This window comes from Theropithecus gelada, chromosome 1 (assembly GCF_003255815.1).
Source record: "Theropithecus gelada isolate Dixy chromosome 1, Tgel_1.0, whole genome shotgun sequence".
NCBI lineage: Eukaryota > Metazoa > Chordata > Mammalia > Primates > Cercopithecidae > Theropithecus > Theropithecus gelada.
The window spans coordinates 142,773,053-142,792,083 of NC_037668.1; the positions used below are offsets into that span (position 1 = coordinate 142,773,053).

Sequence of the window (19,031 nt, forward strand, 5' to 3'; positions counted from 1 at the left end):
CGAAGGGCCAGTTTTCCCTTTGCCTTCCACCATGATTGACGCCAAGCAGATGCTGCCATGCTTTCTGTACAGCCTGTGGAACCATGAGCCAATTAAACCTCTTTTATTTATAAATTACCCAGTCTCAGGTATTTCTTAATAGCAGTGTGAGAATGAACTAATACACCTTCCTACTGAGTCAACTTGACATTATGATTGTGCTTTGGTGAAAATGGTATGGTTCTCTGAGTAAAATATTTTATCGCTAAAAAGCTGTACTTTCTGGGAACCTAAACTTTTTGCTTTGGGATGTTCATGACTAATATTTCAGAGAAGGATTTTTCCTGGTATATTGAAAACCCCTTTGGGTGAATCAGCAGGTGGCAAATATGGGAATTGGCAGTGATGGTAAATAAAACAGCCAGATTCAACTTACAGGTAATGGTTGCCTGGTTAGCCCCCCCACACAGCGCAGTAAGGCAGGAAGCATATCTGATACAGCTCATTGAGTTTCATCTAGCCTTGAGGGAGTAAGGTAAAATCCCTGCACTCCTTCTGGGTGCATTATAGTTCTTGGATGAGTTTATCCTTGGAAGTCCTTAGGAATATTTAGGAATAAAAAATGCAGTAGTTATCCATTGCACTATAAGAAATTACCATAAAATTTAGTAGCTTGAAACAATAAACATTTATCTAATATTCTCTATGAGCCAGGAATCCAGGAGTGGCTTAGCTGGGAGGTTCTGGCTCAGCATCTCTCATGAGGTTGCAAGCAAGCTGTTGGCTGGAGCTGCAATCCTCTGCAGACTGGAGGAAGGCGGTCTTCCAAGCACGCTCATGTGGTTGTAGGCAGTCCTTGAGTTCCTCAAAGGTTGTTCACTGGAGATCCTTAGCACCGGTTGTTCCTTAGCACAATGAACTCTCCAAGTCTTAATCAGTTCAGTTCAGGATGCCATAATAGAATACTGTAGACTAGGTAGTTTGTAAACAACAGAAATTTATTTCTCATGGCTCTGGAGACTGGAAGTCTGAGATGAGGACGTCAGCATCATCAGGTTCTGGTGAGGGCACACTTCTGGGTTGCAGACTGCTGACTTCTCGTATTCTCACATGCTGAAAGACAGCCAGTTAGCTCTCTGGCCTTTCTTATGAGGGTGCTAATCTCATTTATGAGAGCTGCACCCCCATGACCTAATTACCTCCCAAAGGCCCCACCTCCAAAATCATCACACTGGGATTAGGGTTTCAACATATGAATTTGTGGGGGAACATATTCAGTCTGCTGCACTGGCTGAGTGTCCTCATAACATGGCAGATGGCTTCCTTCGGAATGAATGATCCAAGAGAAAAGTAGTGAGAAAGATCAAGACAGAAGCCATGGTATCTTTTAGAACAATCTCTGGAGTGGCATATCATTAATTCTGCCATATTATTTTGGTTACATAAATCACCCTGGTGCAGTGTGAGAAGGAACTACACGAGGTATGAATAGCAGGAAGTGGAGATCGTTGAGGACCATCTGAGAGGCTGGCCATACAAAGACTGAATGTCCTAATAATTTATCTGTTGGGAATTAAGGACCAACAGGAAAGTAGAGATTTTTGTCTGTTTGGTTGATAGTACCTTAAAAAAACAAAAAGAAAAAACTGGCACACAGCAGATGTCCAATTAATATTAAATAATGAATTAATTTTAATATTAAAGAAACTGTGGACTTATCCTGCAGGAACAGTCTGATAAGATCTGGTTGTTTGGTTCCATTTGTCCTCTTTATTATATTTTCCTCAAGATTCAACTGATTTGCATATGGTCACTGACCATAAGAGAATCTTTTCTTTTAGTGAAAAAGAAAATTAAATTGAGAGTATAACATTTGCTAGATAAAAATCCACTTCTTCAGTTCAAATATCACACTTTGTTTTGCCTAGTTCTTTTTTTTTTTTTTTTTTGAGTTTAGGAGCAGAAGTTTAATGGGCAAAAGAAAGAGAAAGGAGAGCAGCCCTCTTTCTCTCATGAGAGAGAGGGGTGTCTGAAAGGGAAAAGCCCACCTGGTTCCTTAGAATCATCAATAAGTGGATATTCAAGAAGTGGATAATTCTTCAGAAAAGTGGAAAAGTCAGCCGGGTGCGATGGTTCACACCTGTAATCCCAGCACTTTGGGAGGCCAAGGCGGACGGATCACGAGGTCAGGAGATAGAGACCATCCTGGCTAACATGGTGGAACCCCATCTCTACTAAAAATACAAAAAATTAGCTGGGCGTGGTGGCTGGCGCCTGTAGTCCCAGCCACTTGGGAGGCTGAGACAGGAGAATGGCTTGAACCTGGGAGGCAGGGCTTGCAGTGAGCCGAGATTGCGCCACTGCACTCCAGCCTGGGTGACAGAGCAAGACTCTGTCTCAAAAAGAAAAACAAAAAGGAAAGTGGAAAAGTCAAAAACAGTCCATTCCTAGGGCGATTCTGAAGCAAAATAGTAAGTAAACAGGCATAGATCGTTAGTATGACCGGACCCTTGACTGAAGTAACAAATGCTTGACTGCTAGACTTGGTCACTTCTTCTGCAATACGACAAAACCTTCAGATTTACTTCACCTTGACACTGGACTAACGGAACACGTCAGATGAAGAACTAAGACTGACTCTTCAGTGGGGACAAGTCATTCAGAATCCGTGAAACCAGGATTCTCATTCAATGTTGTATTAGTCAGGGTTCTCCAGTGAAACAGAACCAATAGGATAGATTTATAGAGACATAGGTAGATAGGTAGATAGACAAATAATTGGATAGATAGATACAATGAGATTTATTATGAGGAATTGAATGCATTATGATTATGGTGGTTGAGAAGTCCCGCAATCTGCCATTCACCAACTGGAGACCCAGGAAAGCCAGTGATGTAAATCAGTTTGAGTTAAAAGGCGTAAGAACCAGAGAAGCTAATGTAGTAAATCCCAGTCCAGGGGCAGAAGAAGGTGAAATGAGATGAGATATCCAAGCTCAAGCAGTGAGGCAAAAAAAAGGAGCAAATTCCTCCTTCCTTGGCCTTTTGTTTGATTCAAGCCTTCAGTGGATTGGGTGATGCTCATCTGCATTGGGAAGGCAACCCACTTACTGAGTCCAACAATTCAAATACTAATGTCATCCAGAAACACCCTCACAGATACACCCAGAAGTAATGTTTAATCTGGGCATCCTGTGGCCCAATCAAGTTGACATATAGAATTAACCTCATCAATATTAATAATAATAATTGATACTATGACTCAAGCATCTAATTAGAGCCACAGCTTTACATGCTTTTCCTTAATTTTAACATGAAACAGTCATGGGATACCTACCTAGCTCACCTCAATTTCCTTTTCCTGAGAACCATCCTTACCCAGAAATAGGTCCCATAACCATGTTGCTACTACAGGGCTCCATCTCCCTGGCCACAGTTGATTGAATTAGAGAGTGATACTTGACAAAAAGGAGCGAAACAGATTCTATTCCCACTATACTTTGAAATGGGGACGAAAGACTAGTATATCAGTCACTTGAACGGAAGAGTTATGAAGAGCTATAGAGTGGGCATCTTCCTCATGTGTGAGAAAGATGAGAGAGGGACAGAGAGTATCTGTTGGGTGCTTGCTTGTCACATTGTTCAGATCCTATTGAGACTAATCTCCCCTTGGCATCCATTTGATAACTCAGTGTACTTTCCCCAAAATTCTTTTTTGTTGCACAAAGATGGTTCAAATTATATTTGCTTCCTGCTTCCTGTCTCAAATCTGTTTTATATCTGAGAATGTTGAAAAGTTGAGTAACTTGCACAGGGCTACTGGGTTACAAAGAGGCAGCAGAGCTGAGGTTAAATCAATATCATATTAACCCTTGAGCCTACCATTTATCTCCTATGCCATTAGAAGAGAGTGTTTCCTTTTCTCAGCTATCTTAGGAGGCTCAGACTCCCGTAAAATTAATTATAGTCATGTGACTTGCTTTGGTGAAAGAAACATACACAGAGGTGACATGATTCATTCTTAGTGGAGATATTGATTGCCACTGCTTAACTCTCCATGCTGTTCCTTTTCCAGCAACCCCGAAAGCACATCACAGTATGGAGGAAACATAAGATCAAAGAAGCATGCAACACTGAGCTATCACATGGAGAACACCTGTCTGGGAAGCCACCTAAACTGACAGTGGACTTCTCAAGAGAAAGAAATAAACTTTCTTATTTTAGGACACTGAGATTTTGGAGGTGTCTGTGCAGCATAATCTGTCTTATCCTACTATATTCAACTAACAACCCCTTATGCTCCAGGACTACTTTTGTCTTTGATTTCATATTAAATTAATTCCAACTTCCTCTTCTTTTACAGCTACAATTTCAGTTATATATGGCTGCATAACAAACCACTCCAAAGCTTAAAACAACAATAAATTATTATTTCTCATAATTCTGTATAACAATAACAAGCAAAGTCAAGTCACCCCTATTTTACAAAGGAGACTGGAGCTCAGAAATCTGGACACCTCAAATAACACAACTAGTAAATGGGAGAAGTGAAACTGGAACTCATATCTTACTACTGCAGGCCCTGTGTTTTTTTTCTTTTTTTCTTTTTGTTTTTTACTATTAATGTATCACAGTTACTTTGGCTGACACACCCTGTGTTATCTAACAATGATTTCCATGTTTGATCTTTCCAGGTTTTGAAAATTTCTTGACAAATGAATAAGAAAATAATCCATTGAAAATATTTTTTCTAGAGCATATATTATTTATTGATTGTTTTAATTTGGAGGGATATACCTGATTCTCAAAGATCTTGATAATGATCTTATAACAGAGCTATTAGCAATGTTTACTTATTGTAAAGCAATCCCCAACTAAGCCAGGATGGTTGTTGGAAGTACACACCTATGTCAAACCCTGAAAGGGGATTTATTTAGACTTTGTGGTGCCCAAATTTTCTTCTGAGGAATAGAGCTTCTTTACTGTACCCTCATCCCATGACAGAGGATTTCAGCCAAAAACTCCCAGTCCCAAAGTTCCTTAAGGCATTTATGCTACTATGCAAATGTCAGTACTCATTGGACTTGTATCACTGGGGTGGAGTTGAGGTGGGGTGGCTTGCATATAAAAATTATTCTGAGAAAGTGTCAAAAATTACTCTCATTTTTGCTTGTAATTCCTGGATGCTTGAGACTAAGTTACACGGAGATTAGGATCAGATCTGGCTCAGAAGTGCTACCTCTGGTGTTGTTGCCATGGTAATCAATGGCCAAGGAACAGAGATCCAGGGAAACTATAGTCTTTGCTGCCATCATGAGTTAGGATCTGCCACCAGACCTTCCCTGGATGAGGTGCTTCACTGAGAAATGGCTTCTGCTGTGTCCTGTTGTATGGTTCCATACTCTCGGTCCCCAGCCTCCAAGTGACACTTTTCATTAGGAACCTCAGCTGCCTGGGTCTTTGATCCATTCCTTTCACTTTCGTTGTCACTTTTCTGTTTTGGAGAGAAATAAGGAAATGTTTAACTGTACAAACAAAGACCTCTGAACTTCTCCTCTTGTATATAATGCCCATGTAAGAAGCTTCTACTTTAAGCAATCTCAGGCTTCACACCCAACTACCTTCTTCTACAACACAGCTCATAGCATCCTAACTTCGCAGGAGTGAGGCAAATATGAAGAAGTGTCCTGGGGCAAGGAGAACAAGAAAAATAAGTCAGTCTGACTATGGGAGCTTGGTGAAACTGTAGTGCGTGATGACCAGGTGGGAAAAATACTTTTCTATACTAGCCTAAAGTTGAAGCAATCAATATTCCCATCTCAGGCCCCTTGCCTCCATCAGAGTGTCACATACCTTGTTTTGTATCCTATAGTACTCATTTAACACATACTGATATTTGGGTTGGGTAAGACCGAAGAAGACAGCAAATCTTCCACCAAGGAATTCACATGCTAAAAGAAAGAACAAGCACTTGCGTAAACTGAATTACTAACTAAAGCTTCGCATCAGTTGAGATGCCCAGAGTTTAAACTACTCTGCAAATGACCTATTACTATACCTAACTTCAAGGCCGACAAAACATTTCAATTGCCTTGGCCTCTCAAAGATTCTAGGATTCAAAGGAAATTTGTCAAATCTTCTATCTTTATATGGGATCATATATAAACTATTTTTTTCCAGATGTATATATCAGGAGAGATTTTCAATATATTTTCACAACAGGTATAGCATGGGTCCTGAGCAATCAGAACAGGTACTGCTCATTATCCCCATGCATACCAGCTAAACATCCTCTCCAAGTATATTTCAAATTAAACCCAAACTCAATCCAGTGTTACCAAGACCCACATCAGTAATTCTTCCATGCATCCAGACAGACTTCTCAGAAGACGTTTAAGGCCTTCCTTGTCTGCCTTCAGTAGCAAGGTGGCCTGCAGGCTCAGCACTGGGATTGTTAGAGTCAGGGATAAAGCGTAGCATGAATAATGAGCGGTTTCCTAAAGATGTCTCCTAGAAAAGTTTTCCTTTACGATTACAGGATTTCCGACAGCCTTCTCTTACCCCCCAATTATAGGACTTTCTGATTCCTCTGACTCATTCTGCCTCTTGGGATATTGCTCATATAGGGCATCAAAATGATGCTATTTTAAAATATGTCTTATCTTTTCATTAATATGCTATCTCTTTGTCCTGTTTATTTGCTGCAGTGTCTAGTACATGTGTAGAAGATAGGGTTTTTTTAATATTAAAATAAATCTTAGGAAGCTTTCCTGTTTATGACCTACTAGAATTTTAAATTGAAAAAGTTAATTACCAGTGTCATCTGGGTTCTAGCTCCATTCAGACAAAATATCTGTGTAGAGAGACCACAGCACTGACTGCTAGCATTTTTATGCCTCCACTACAATCTTGAAGCTCCAGTCAGGAGCATTTTACCACTGCAGTTCTGTTTGGAACTTACAAGGAAGCTAGGCTCACCATGCATCCTATCCCTGCAATCTTAAATCAAAACCCAACATGCAAATCACTCTGCTTCTCCATACTCTCAATCCCATATTGAGTTTTGCTTCTTTTACCCAGCCTAATCTTCTCTGATTCCCTCCCTCTAAAACAAATCTTTTCAAACCCTTTTGCCTTAACCTAAATGTAGAGAGCTCTCTGGAAGACAGCAATTTTTTTTTCTGTTAACATATTATGGTCAGGGTAGGGTTAGTATTCACTGGGATTTTCAATGTAACTTCCAAATCACTAACCCTCTGCGCTTGTGTAAAAGCACTTATTTCTTGAAGGTTCATACTATCTGCCTAAATCACCCCATCTTTACTTTTTACTGTAATCTAAAGACTCCCTGGTCACTTTCATGGTCCTCAAGCTAGCCTTAGCCAGTCACACTTCCATAGCTCTCTTAAAGTGCCTCCTCCATATGTCAGCATGCCCGAGTCTTCCAGGTCAGAGTCCCTATGCACTTCCTACCCTGGCAATTGTGACAACAAATTATAATTGCGAGCATGTTTGCTGGTCTATATGATTCACTGAATATTGAGTCCCTTTAAAGCAGAGACTGTCATTCATCTTTGTGTCCCAGGGTCCAGCACAGTGCTGAGCATATAGTAGACAGTTACTAATGTTTTTTAAATGAATGAATGAAGATCAGTTTCTAAGAGCTATTAATACAGCTTCTATTTTCTCAGACTCTTAAAGTAGTTTGCCTTCCTATCATATTCACAAGATGTGCAAGTTAGAAGGAAATGAGTAATTAGATGTTGTCAACTATGTCTTAAAAAAATTGGTGAAAGTCGGCCGGGCGCAGTGGCTCAAGCCTGTAATCCCAGCACTTTGGGAGGCCGAGACGGGCGGATCACGAGGTCAGGAGTTCGAGACCATCCTGGCTAACACGGTGAAACCCCGTCTCTACTAAAAAATACGAAAAACTAGCCGGGCGAGGTGGCAGGCGCCTGTAGTCCCGGCTACTCGGGAGGCTGAGGCAGGAGAATGGCGTAAAAACCCGGGAGGCGGAGCTTGCAGTGAGCTGAGATCCGGCCACTGCACTCCAGCCTGGGCGACACAGCGAGACTCCGTCTCAAAAAAAAAAAAAAAAAAAAAAAATTGGTGAAAGTCAAGCAAAATAAGATTTAGTATTTTAGTTGTTATAAATATTCACTTAGCCCATTCATTATGCCCCTAAAAGGGATCAATCAAGTTCATGTTTATAATAAAGCAGTTATGTTTAGGGAAGTTAGAAGCTTAGAACTGTGTCATACAACAATAATTGTTTTTTAACTTGGAAGTATATTTAGGTGAAGAGTCAACCCAGGGAGGACTGATTATTGCCCTCAAATATGGGAACCTTTGTCCTATGAAAGATGCATCTAGACCAGTTTTGTATGGTTCTAAGAAAGATAAGTAGGAACTTTAGAAGTAGATAACATTTGGGCCGAGATAAGAATTTCCTGATGAGAGTTGGTAAAAGATGAAGGGTCTGCCTGAGGATGCGAGGTTCTGTGCCTTTGGGAATGAAATCTTAGCCCAGATCTCACTTATTCAGGACGCGATGGAGTGGCTTACACAATTGGAAGTCCCACATAACTCTGAGGGCCTATCGATATATATGTATTTGTTTAGGATAGAAAAAACATAACCTTAGCACTACTTACTAGAAAATGAGGTGCTTGCTATCCGTCCTGCCCAAAATCGCAGGTAGGGTCCCCAGGAAAGTTTAGACTGAAAAAAGGAGAAATCGAGATAGAGTAATTAATAAGAGGAATGGTGACTGCAGATTTGTTTTAATGTAGAGATTTCAAAATGCTCTACGTAATATGTTCCATTTTCTCTGTCACAGATGAAGAGACTAAGATGATTAAAACTATAAGTTGCCTACGCATGGATCTAGAAAGCAAAAAAGGAGACCAAGGACTTAGCTTAAAGCTATTCTTTCTATACACCTTATCTGGCTCAATCTCTTATTCATTCACCGCCTCCCTCACCATGTTCCCTAATATTGATATACTAAGCTTACAGGGTCAAGTGTTGCATTTGTGCTCTGTTCCTCTTTTTCCTCTTCCTCCTCCTCCTCTGTGCTATATTCTTCCATGATGTCTCCGTCAACAAAATGAATAATCCTTTTAGGAGTCGTCTTTTTGGAAGGTACACTCTTCTCTAGGTCTAACTGCTGGAAACCGTCTATCTCCATAATGAAACAAAACAACTAGAAAATTAAAAACAGGGCACCTTAGGGCAAGTTACCCAGAGCTGAGAGTTATCTAGTTATTTTCAATGGATAGTAAAGACAGAATTCACAGGTAATCACAGTTGTGACCTCATCAATTCTTCAAATCCAAAAAAGGATTGTTCTGTTCTGTACCAAAATGGAAGAGATTTGATAAGTAGTGAAAATGTGAACTTTCAGTCTTCAAACAAAAGTGTCAACAGGGTTTTCTTACCTTTTGTTAACGTTAAAACCCATAATTGCTGGAAGGAAGGGGTCACTGCCCTGCAGAAGTTTCTTGATTATTTCAATAAATATTGAGAAGCAATGTAGGAAATGGTTAAGCGTACAGACTTCACACAGACAGGAGAAAACATGTGCAAAGTATATATTTGGTAAAGGACTTATTTTCAGAACATGTAAAGAACGATTACAATTCAATAGGTAAAAGTCAAATAACTCAATTAAAATATGGGCAAAATATTTGAGTAGAGATTTAATAAAGATATACAGACGATGAATGTCATTAGTCATTTGGAAAATGCAAATTAAAATCATAATGAGATATCATAACATACCCACCATAATGGCTAATTTTTTTTTGTTTTTTTGAAGCAGACTTTCGTTCTTGTTGCCCAGGCTGGAGTGCAATGGCATGATCTCGGCTCACTGCAACCTCTGCCTCCTGAGTTCAAGCGATTCTCCTGCCTCAGCCTCCCAAGTAGCTGGGATTACAGGCACTCACCACCATGCCTGGATAATTTTTTGTATTTTTAGTAGAGACAGGGTTTCACCATGTTGGTCAGGTGGTCTCAAACTCCTGATGTCAAGTAATCCACCCATCTCGGCCTTCCAAAATGCTGGGATTACAAGCATGAGCCACCGTGCCTGGCCTAAATTTTTTGGGGGGAGGTGCAGAGACAGAGTCTTGCTCTGTCACCCAGGCTGGAGTGCAGTGGTGCAATCATGGCTTACTGCAGCGTTGACCTCCCGGGCTTAAGCGATCTTCCTGCCTCAACCTTTTGAGTAGCTGGGACCACAGGTGTGTGCCACCAAGCCTGGCTAATTAAAAAAAATATTTTTTTATAGAGATGGGGTCTCACTATGTTACCCAGGCTGGTCTGGAACTCCGGAGCTCAAAAGGTCCTCCCATCTTGGCCTCCCAAAGTGCTTAGATTACAGATGTGAGCCACTATGCCTGGGCTGTTAAAAGTTAAACATAAAATCTTGTAATTTCACATCTAGATATTTATCCAAGAGAAATGAAAACATATGTCTCCCTAAAGATTTGTATGGAAATATTCGTAGCAGTTTTATTTGTGAACGCCCCAAACTGGAGTCAACTCAATGTCCATCAACTGATGATGGATAAACAAAATGTGGTCCATATATTTAATGGACTACTCTTCACCAATTAAAAGTAATAAATAATGAATATTTGCAACACTGTAAGTGACTCTCAAATGTATTATGCTAAGCAAAAGAAGCCAGACACTGCATAGTATATAATTCTATGTATGTAGAAATTTAGAAAAGGCAAAATTATAGTAGAAAACAGATCACTGTTTGCTAGGGGAGAGTGGGTAGGGGGTTAAGATTAACTATAAAGTGACAGAGGGAGCTTTTTGGGGTGATGGAAATGTTCTAATAGATATCATGATCATAATGTTGGTTACTTGACTGTATAATGTGTCAAAATGATTCAAATTCTACACTTAAAATTAGTTCATTTTATTGTATTTAAGGTATATCTTAATAAAGCTGGAAAGCTTTGGAGACAGACTTCCTGGATTTAAAATCCCATTATTTAATATCCCAGTGTCTTGGTTTTCTCATCTATAAAATAATAGTATGAAATGATACAGTGCAACCTTATAAAATTGTTATGAAGAGTAAATGAGTAAAGATAATTAAAGAAGTTAGAACAATTCTTAGCAAATGGTAACTGGTTAATAAAAGCTGGCTATTATTAAGTACCTATAATTTACTTAGCAGTGTATATGTCAGGCAGTATTCCAGTGTTGTAAGCATATGTACACATGTATTGTTGCTTTTTTTTTTTTTTTTTTTGAAACGAAGTTTCACTCTTGTTGCCCAGGCTGGAGTGCAATGGCACGGTCTCGGCTCACTGCAACCTCTGCCTTCCAGGTTCAAGTGATTCTCCTGCCTCAGCCTCCTGAATAGGTGGGACTACAGGCACCCACCACCACCCCTGGCTAATTTTTTGTATATTTAGTAGAGACGGGGTTTCACCATGTTGGCCAGGCTGATCTCAAACTCCTGACCTCAGGTGATCCACCCTCCTCGGCCTCCTAAAGTGCTGGGATTACAGGCGTGAGCCACTACGCCTGGCCTCATGTTGTTTTAATTAATATTTAAGATATTTTAAGATTATATCAACAAATATGGCTGAACTGATGTAGAATAATTCTTCCTATTCCAAACACGCAGAAATGCTGGATGAAATTAAATGAAAACGTTAAATCGTAAGTACACCAAGGAAGTAGAAAAAAGAGATAGCCCTAGGGATAGAGATGAGAGAGAGAGGGGCAGGGGGTTGAAAGCAAGTCAGCCAGTCTAGATGTCAGAATAAGAGAAAGAACAAAACTATAAGTATGAGCTGAAGCCAAGATGGTTGTTGGGGGGTTTGGAACCAGATATAGGCCTTGGGGCTGGAGTTTTAATACCCATAGAGAGAAGAGAGTCCAAATCTCAGATCCCATGAGTGTGGAGAGCTGAAATGAAGCCACCTGCATAAAACTAAGATAATAAAATACTATCTTATCTATAAAATATGGACAGGAAAATCTATCCCCTGGCTTGCAAAAGTAGCAAAGTATTTGCTATCTCCTAGCAACAAGGGTAGAAATAGTCACCTAAAAAAATTGGAAACCCCTGCCAGTACCACATGCTGGTGTGTGGCCCAAATTCATAGTCCTCATATGCTGTGAAAACCTAAGATAAAGCTGAGTGAACTAAAGGCAGTGTAATCCACTGAACTCTGTCAGACGCCAAGTACAAAGTCATCTTGGAGGAATAATTCAACAAGACACGGTATACTTAATCTCCACTAAAAACAATTCCTGGCTGGGCAAGGTGGCTCACGCCTGTAATCCCAGCACTTTGGGAGGGCAAGGCGGGCGGATCGCATGAGATCACGAGTTCCAGACCAGCCTGGCCAACATGGTGAAACCCCACCTCCACAAAAAATAAAAAATTAGCCAGGCATGGTGGCAGGAGCCTATAATTCCAGCTAATCGGGAGGCTGAGGCACTAGAATTGCTTGATCCCAGGAGGCGGAGGTTGCAGTGAGCCGAGATCATGCCATTGCATTCCAGCCTAGGCGACAGAATGCGACTCTGTATCAAAAAACAAAAACAAAACAAAACAAAACAAAACCCCCAGCAAATGCCTGCTGAGGATGTGCTTACTGTAAAAACTTACAAACTACATGAGGAAACTAAGCATCTGGAGGAAGGTTCAGCTGATGAGAAAACTGGAAATCCTCACCTGAGAATTAGGAATGATAGGACAACAGGAAGCTTTAAAACTAGTGTGCTTAATATTAGGTTGGTGCAAAAGGAATTCCATTTTTTGCCATTAAAAGTCATGGAAAAACCACAATTACTTTTGCACCAACCTAATATATTCAAAAACATAAAAGAGGCAAAATATAAAATCCCAAAAGAAGGTTGACTTGAAAAAAGTCAGAAAAACTGCAGAAAAAAATTGCAGAAAAAAATTATCGTCACATAGTGGTAAGTTGGATATTGATTAAGCATACGAAAAAATCTGAGAAAAGCTCTCACAATATAGTATAATTTATGTTGGAGTGTGGGGTGAGAGAAAAAGAGATACATATTTAATGTGAAAGAAACGTTAGGTGATAAAAAGAATAGATGAGAAAGTTCAGTACGTCTAATAGGAGTTTCAGAAGTGAATACAGGCTGGGTGCTGTGGCTCACACTTATAATCCCAGCACTTTCGGAGGTTGAGGCAAGAGACTCACTTGAGGCCATGAGTTTGAGACCAGTCTGGGCAACATTGTGAGACCTTGTCTCTACGAAAGAAAGAGAGAGAGAGAGAGAGAGAGAGAGAGAGACAGACAGACAGAGAGAGAGAGAGAGAGAGAGAAGGAGAGAGAGGAAGGAAGGAAGGAAGGAAGGAAGGAAGGAAGGAAGGAAGGAAGGAAGGAAGGAAGGAAGGAAGGAAAGAAGGAGGGGAGGGGAGTGAGGGAGGGAAGAAAGAGAAAGAGTTGAGCAAGGTGGTGCATGCCTGTTGTTCCAGCTGCTTGGGAGACTGAGGTGAGAGATTTGCTTGAGTCTGGGAGTGTGAGGTGAGGTTGCAGTGAGCAGCGATTGTGCCACTGCACTCTAGCCTGGGAGACAGAGAAGATACCATCTCAAAAAAAAAAAAAAAAGAGTTCAATATCCAGCTAAACAATAAGTGGGAGTAACGTAATGATATATTCAGACCTACAAAAACTGAGCATTAACCATTCTGGCATCTTTATTGAAAGATTAATAATAGGAAATTCTATGTCAAGAAGAAGAAAACTAAACCCAGAGGTAAGAAAAAGTAAGATGTCCCAGGCATGGTGGCTCATGCCTATCATCCCAGCACTTTGGGAGGGCAAGGCTGGGCCAGGAGTTCAATATCATCCTGGCCAACATGGTGAAAACCTGTCTGTACTAAAAAAAAAACACAAAAATATTAGCTGGACTTGGGAGCATGTGCCCGTAGTCCCAGATAATCAGGAGTCTGAGGTGGGAGGATCGCTTGAACCCAGGAGGCGGAGGTTGCAGTGAGTTGAGATTGCACCACTTCACTCTAGCCTGGGTGACACAGCAAGACTCTGTCTCAAAAAAAAAAAAAAAAAAAAGTAAGATGCAATAAATATAAGTAAAAAATTAGTAAACAGGATAACAAACCCAGGCGCAGTGGCTCACACCTGTAATCCCAGCACTTTGGGAGGCCGAGGCAGGTGGATCACGAGGCCAGGAGATGGAGACCATCCTGGCTAACATGGTGAAATCCCATCTCTACTGAAAATACAGAAAATTAGCCAGGCGTGGTGGCGGGTGCCTGTCCCAGCTACTCGGGAGGCTGAGGCAGGAGAATCGCTTGAACCCAGGAGGCGGAGCTTGCAGTGAGCCGAGATGGTGCCACTGCACCCTAGCCTGGGTGACAGAGCGAGACTCCGTCTCAAAAACAAAACAAAAAACAAAAACCAAAAACGCTATTTTGGTGGGGACAGTATAAAGACAAAACAGTATTAAGTATTAGATAATAACAAAAAATGTGAATTGACTTCTAAGTATTGTTTTGGGATAGGCTGGATAAGATATGTTGTTAAGTATGCATATTAACAATTGAAAGGTAAATAGACAAATAATGGAATTAGAATGTATAGCTTCAAAGCCAGCAGAAGAAAATAAAAAAGAAAAGAAACACTCTGAAAGAAGGCAAGAAAGAAGAAACAGTAAAGAAAAATCATGATTAAAGGAAACACTAAATAAAATATTAGCATTAATTCCAAGTAAGTCAATAATCATAATAAATGCAAATGGATTGTCAGCCATCCATTAAAATGAAGACTAGCAGATCAAATTTTAAAAATATTTTACGGGCAATGCAAACATGATTGAATACATACACATATATATTCATACATGCATACTCTTATATATATATGTACAAATAAATCACCAAATCTTATTGCTACAATGCTGAGTTTAATGCCTTTGTCAAAGGTCAGAGTTGCAAAAGATCTGCCAAAGGTTACATCTGTCATCCACAGCAAGATGATGTGATATCTGCCCTGTCTGGGGACCTCTGAATGGTACACATGGTTTCCCCTGACTTAGTGATGGTGTATCATAGAAAAGCCGCAGTAAGAAGTAGGAAGAGGTATTATCATTTAGTTTCTGATGCTGAAGAGCAGCAAAAAATACCCATTTTAATTTGGTATGTAAGATCAACAATATGTTAAGCATAATACTATTGCACAAATAAATACTATCAGTGCCATAAGAAACAAAACACATTCTGCAACAAACAAAAGAAAATAAAACATTTTCAAAAAGTAACTTACATGATTCCTCTGTATTTTTCATTAATTAGTGATGTTGAAAGTAGTACAAATTTTGATGTTATAAATTGTTCAATAGATGATAAAGTTAAGAGTTAAGGGTTCTGTAGGCTGAGGCCATACAGTGCGTTTGGATATGCTGACGTGGAAGTGTTCTCTTGCATGTCTTACAGGGTGGAACATGTTTGAGTTGTGGGAAGGTCAATATTTACACATCCAATATTAGCGAAGCCCAGTGGTTCTCAAAATTATTTTGTTATGAGAATCATCTGGGGGTCTTTTAAATAATTTCAAAGACAGGCCACACCTCAGACCACTTAAATCACAATCTCTGTGGGTGGAACTCAGGCACTAGTATTTTTTGAAGCTGTCAGGTCATCCCAATGTTCAGGCAAGTTTGGGGACCAGTGCCCTAAAGAGAGTGAGAAAAGAAGAAACTGAAACAGAAAGAGACTTGTGATTTAGGGATTCAGTGTATTACAGAAAGCTTAAACATCAGGCTAGTTGTAAGACATCTTGTCTATTTTTTTTCCAAGAGGCTTTCTTGCTTTTTACTTTCTGAACACTTCTTCACCCTGCCCCAAGCTAAAAAACTTAAATAACAGACATTTAAAAATAAGGCCTAAGAGTCTCATTATAGTCAATTTACTCCTCTTAAGACTGTCCAAATTCATACATTTCCAGACCAAATGAAACACACACACCCTCATCCCCTGTACACCTGGTTCGCCTCTATTAGCTTACAGACTGATGATATCTGTTGGCTCTCTGAAGAAAATACCAGTCTTCGTTCTTCACGATTATGGTGTTGTGCATTAATAGCCATACACATCTTTAAGTTCAGAGGGCTCTTTGGGAGGTTGGAGGGGAGTGGAGACTGTGAATGAGCACAAGAGTGAACACTAGCTAGCTCACAGCTGGTTTACTGAATGTTTTTCTGCCACCTAATGGGCATTTTAGAATATGCTATGCAAAATTCATCTTTGTAATCAGTGCATGTCACACAGAGGGGTCTCAATAGTGAACAGCTTGGAACTCAACTTATTTACAAAAACCTTGGGAGAACTGCTAGCTTCACACCTAGATGTGGATGTTTTGTAAGTGATCTTCTTTTGGCTTCAGTTTAATTTTTTTTCTTTTTTTTGAGACACGGTCTTGCTTTTGCCCAGGCTGGAGTGCAGTGGTGCAACCTCAACCTCCCACAGGTCTATGTGCCACATGCCCAGCTTTTCTTTTCTTTTTTTTTTTGGAGTTTTTGTAGAGATGAAGTCTTCCTATATTGCCCAGGCTGGTCTTGAACTTCTGGACTCGATCCTCCTCACCCGGCTCAGTTTAATTCTTGGGAGCACTTCTACATTTTGTTTCTTAAAAACCCCAAATATAAATTATGAAGGATAGTTCCTAAGTATGTAATGTAATTAACAGGCCATATAATCTCTCTGACCTTTTAAATATTGTATTACTCCAGGGCTCAATGATTGGACTTCTTCTCTTTTCTATCTGCTTTCTTGATGATCTCCTTTGGCCCTATGGTTTTCAATACCATCCACACACAGATGATTATAACATTTATATTCTCCAGGTCAGACTTTTTCCCTGAATCTCACAGATCCAATTACCTGCTTGACATCTCTCTTAGTTATCTAATGGACATCTCAATCCTAATTTGTCTAAATCTTTGCTCACGCTGTCAGTGCAACTCTCCCTCCATTCCCCCAACATGCACATACTCACACATTTACCTCTACTCTTCTGGCAGCCTTCTCATCTCAATAAATGGCAACTTCCAGTTGATTAGGCCAACTACACTAAAGTCATTCTTGGCTCTTCTTTAATCACACCTCACATCAAATCTGCCAGGAAATTCTCCTGGATATTTCTGGAATCATACTTTTCATTACTCCACTGCCACCACCCCGGTCTATCATCTCTCACCCTTGCTATCGTCTCTCACCTAGTTATTGCAGCGGCCTCCTAATTGGCCCCCTCCAGTCTATGCTCGAAAAGGAGCCAGAATTGTTAAATCCTAAGTGAGATCATGTCATTTATTTGCTTAAAACTCTCTAGTGGGTTCCCCTCTCACCTAGAATGAAAGCCAAAGTCCTCACAATGGCCTAGAAGGCTGTATATCTAACCCTTATGAGTTTTCTGATGCCATCTTGTACTACTCTCCCTCCACTGACATCACTGGAACCACACGGGCCTTCTTACTGCAATTCCTTGACCACACAGGTCCACCTTCTCTCTCTGCAGAGAGCTCTGTGCTGGCTGCTCTATTAGTCTTTCTTTCCTTAGACTGTTTCCTTGCTCATTTCCAGTCTTTAACTCAAATGGAGACTATGCTGAGTTCCGCTTTCAAGGCAACCTCCCATTGCCTTCACCACTACCTTCTGCATCTTACCTCCTGTTTCATTTTTTCTCCTTAGCACTTACCAACGCTGAACACTTCATATTCCACGTGTCTCTGTCTTCCCTCTCCTCCCTGTCCCGCTCCTTGGCAGAAGGCGAGGGTTTTACCTGTTATGTTCACTGCTGTATCTTCTGCCCCTACAATGCCTTACACGTAGCTGGAACTCAGTATTTGTTTAACAAATGAATCATACATGTAGTTAATGTTAATGGGTGGGAGGAGGTATATAACAGATTGGAAAAATAAGAGCAGACTTGTAACTTTCTCTCTTTCCTGCTTTAGAAATGACTATCTTCATTTAAGATTTTTCTGATTACATCTATCTACGAATCATTTCATTTTAATTAGCTCCTTCACTGAAACACAGCATTGTAATCTGTACCAAGAAAATAACACACTAGTTCTACATCTTGGCATTTAGTTTCAATAAGTAAATATACTATTTTAAGTATATAACACTTAAACATTTTTCTAGAGTTCTTGGCCATTTTCATTGATCTAGAAAATGTTTTCAAATGGACTATGTTAACATTCAGCTGAGAACTGACGTTGCGTCATTACACTGGAGCTAATGAGCGTTGCTTGCCCAGAGCTGCCGGTCCCCCTTCCTGCTTCCACCTTTCCTTCTTCCTGAGGTGGTTGAAAGGTCAAACCCCTGGTGAGAGGAGAGCCAAAGCCCCACTGTGCGCCTCAGATGCCGTTTCACAGCACAGTATTCACTGACATTTCTCTAGGCCCCTTCGCCTGAGGGAACTGGCCTGCTCCAATCAGTGACTTGCAGTGTGTGTGTCAGGGGCAAGGGCAGAGTGAGGAAAAATGTGAAATAAGAAATCACTGCTGTTCCTTGAGAATTACAGAGCATCACCTGGCAGGATTTTTGTATCCTTATTTTCAGTATTAAACCACACACATGCACCCCACTGCCTGCATGCCTGTCCCATTGTAGTGTTTCCCAACATTTTTTACATCATGGCAGATAGAGAAAATTGTTTGGAATTCTGGAGGCGACCAGCCTGGGAGCTCCAGCCACCTTAAGTGCTGCCCAGCTAGCCACCCAGAAGGCCTCGAGACAAACCACTTGAGAAGCTCTGCATTAGAGAAGCAAATTCAAGTCTGACATCTCAGGGGAGTGCTCTGAAAGTGACTATATAAGCTTCTACCAACCTCAAGAAAATCACAGGCATTAGATACATTAAATTGCTGAAATGATAGCTCTTTTTGAATATGCACAAATATAGTTTTCTGTTTTATAATTTGTCAACTCCCCTTCCAGATTAACTATTTTGATCCCTTTATTATTACAACAGTCTTAAATAAAAATTTAAATTTTAAACAAATTATTCAAA

General features: G+C 40.3%; 1 protein-coding gene across 2 annotated transcripts; it reads right to left on the bottom strand.

Moving 5' to 3' along the window:
- Positions 1-4,807: 4,807 nt before the first annotated feature.
- FAM177B (family with sequence similarity 177 member B) lies at positions 4,808-17,815 on the bottom strand. 2 transcript variants are annotated; one of them, XM_025358361.1, is made up of 6 exons: positions 17,709-17,815; positions 17,018-17,154; positions 8,996-9,184; positions 8,634-8,700; positions 5,833-5,930; positions 4,808-5,473 (listed from the first exon to the last, which is right to left on the bottom strand). In XM_025358361.1, the coding sequence occupies exons 3-6, from the start codon at positions 9,167-9,169 to the stop codon at positions 5,336-5,338; spliced, it is 477 nt and encodes a 158-aa protein (XP_025214146.1). In that variant the 5' UTR covers positions 9,170-9,184; positions 17,018-17,154; positions 17,709-17,815; the 3' UTR covers positions 4,808-5,335. The 2 variants fall into 2 exon arrangements, with proteins under 2 accessions (XP_025214146.1, XP_025214151.1); XM_025358366.1 differs by lacking the exons at positions 17,018-17,154; positions 17,709-17,815 and adding an exon at positions 15,279-15,416.
- Positions 17,816-19,031: the final 1,216 nt, after the last annotated feature.

Coding starts and splice junctions, on each gene's coding strand:
- FAM177B (XM_025358361.1), bottom strand. CDS start 9,169: ATGGAGATAGACGGTTTCCAGCAGTTAGACCTAGAGAAGAGTGTACCT. Junction 8,701..8,995: donor CAAATGCAACACTTGACCCT/GTAAGCTTAGTA, acceptor TCCTTTTTTCAG/TCTAAACTTTCCTGGGGACC. Junction 5,474..5,832: donor ACTATAGGATACAAAACAAG/GTATGTGACACT, acceptor TCTCCAAAACAG/AAAAGTGACAACGAAAGTGA.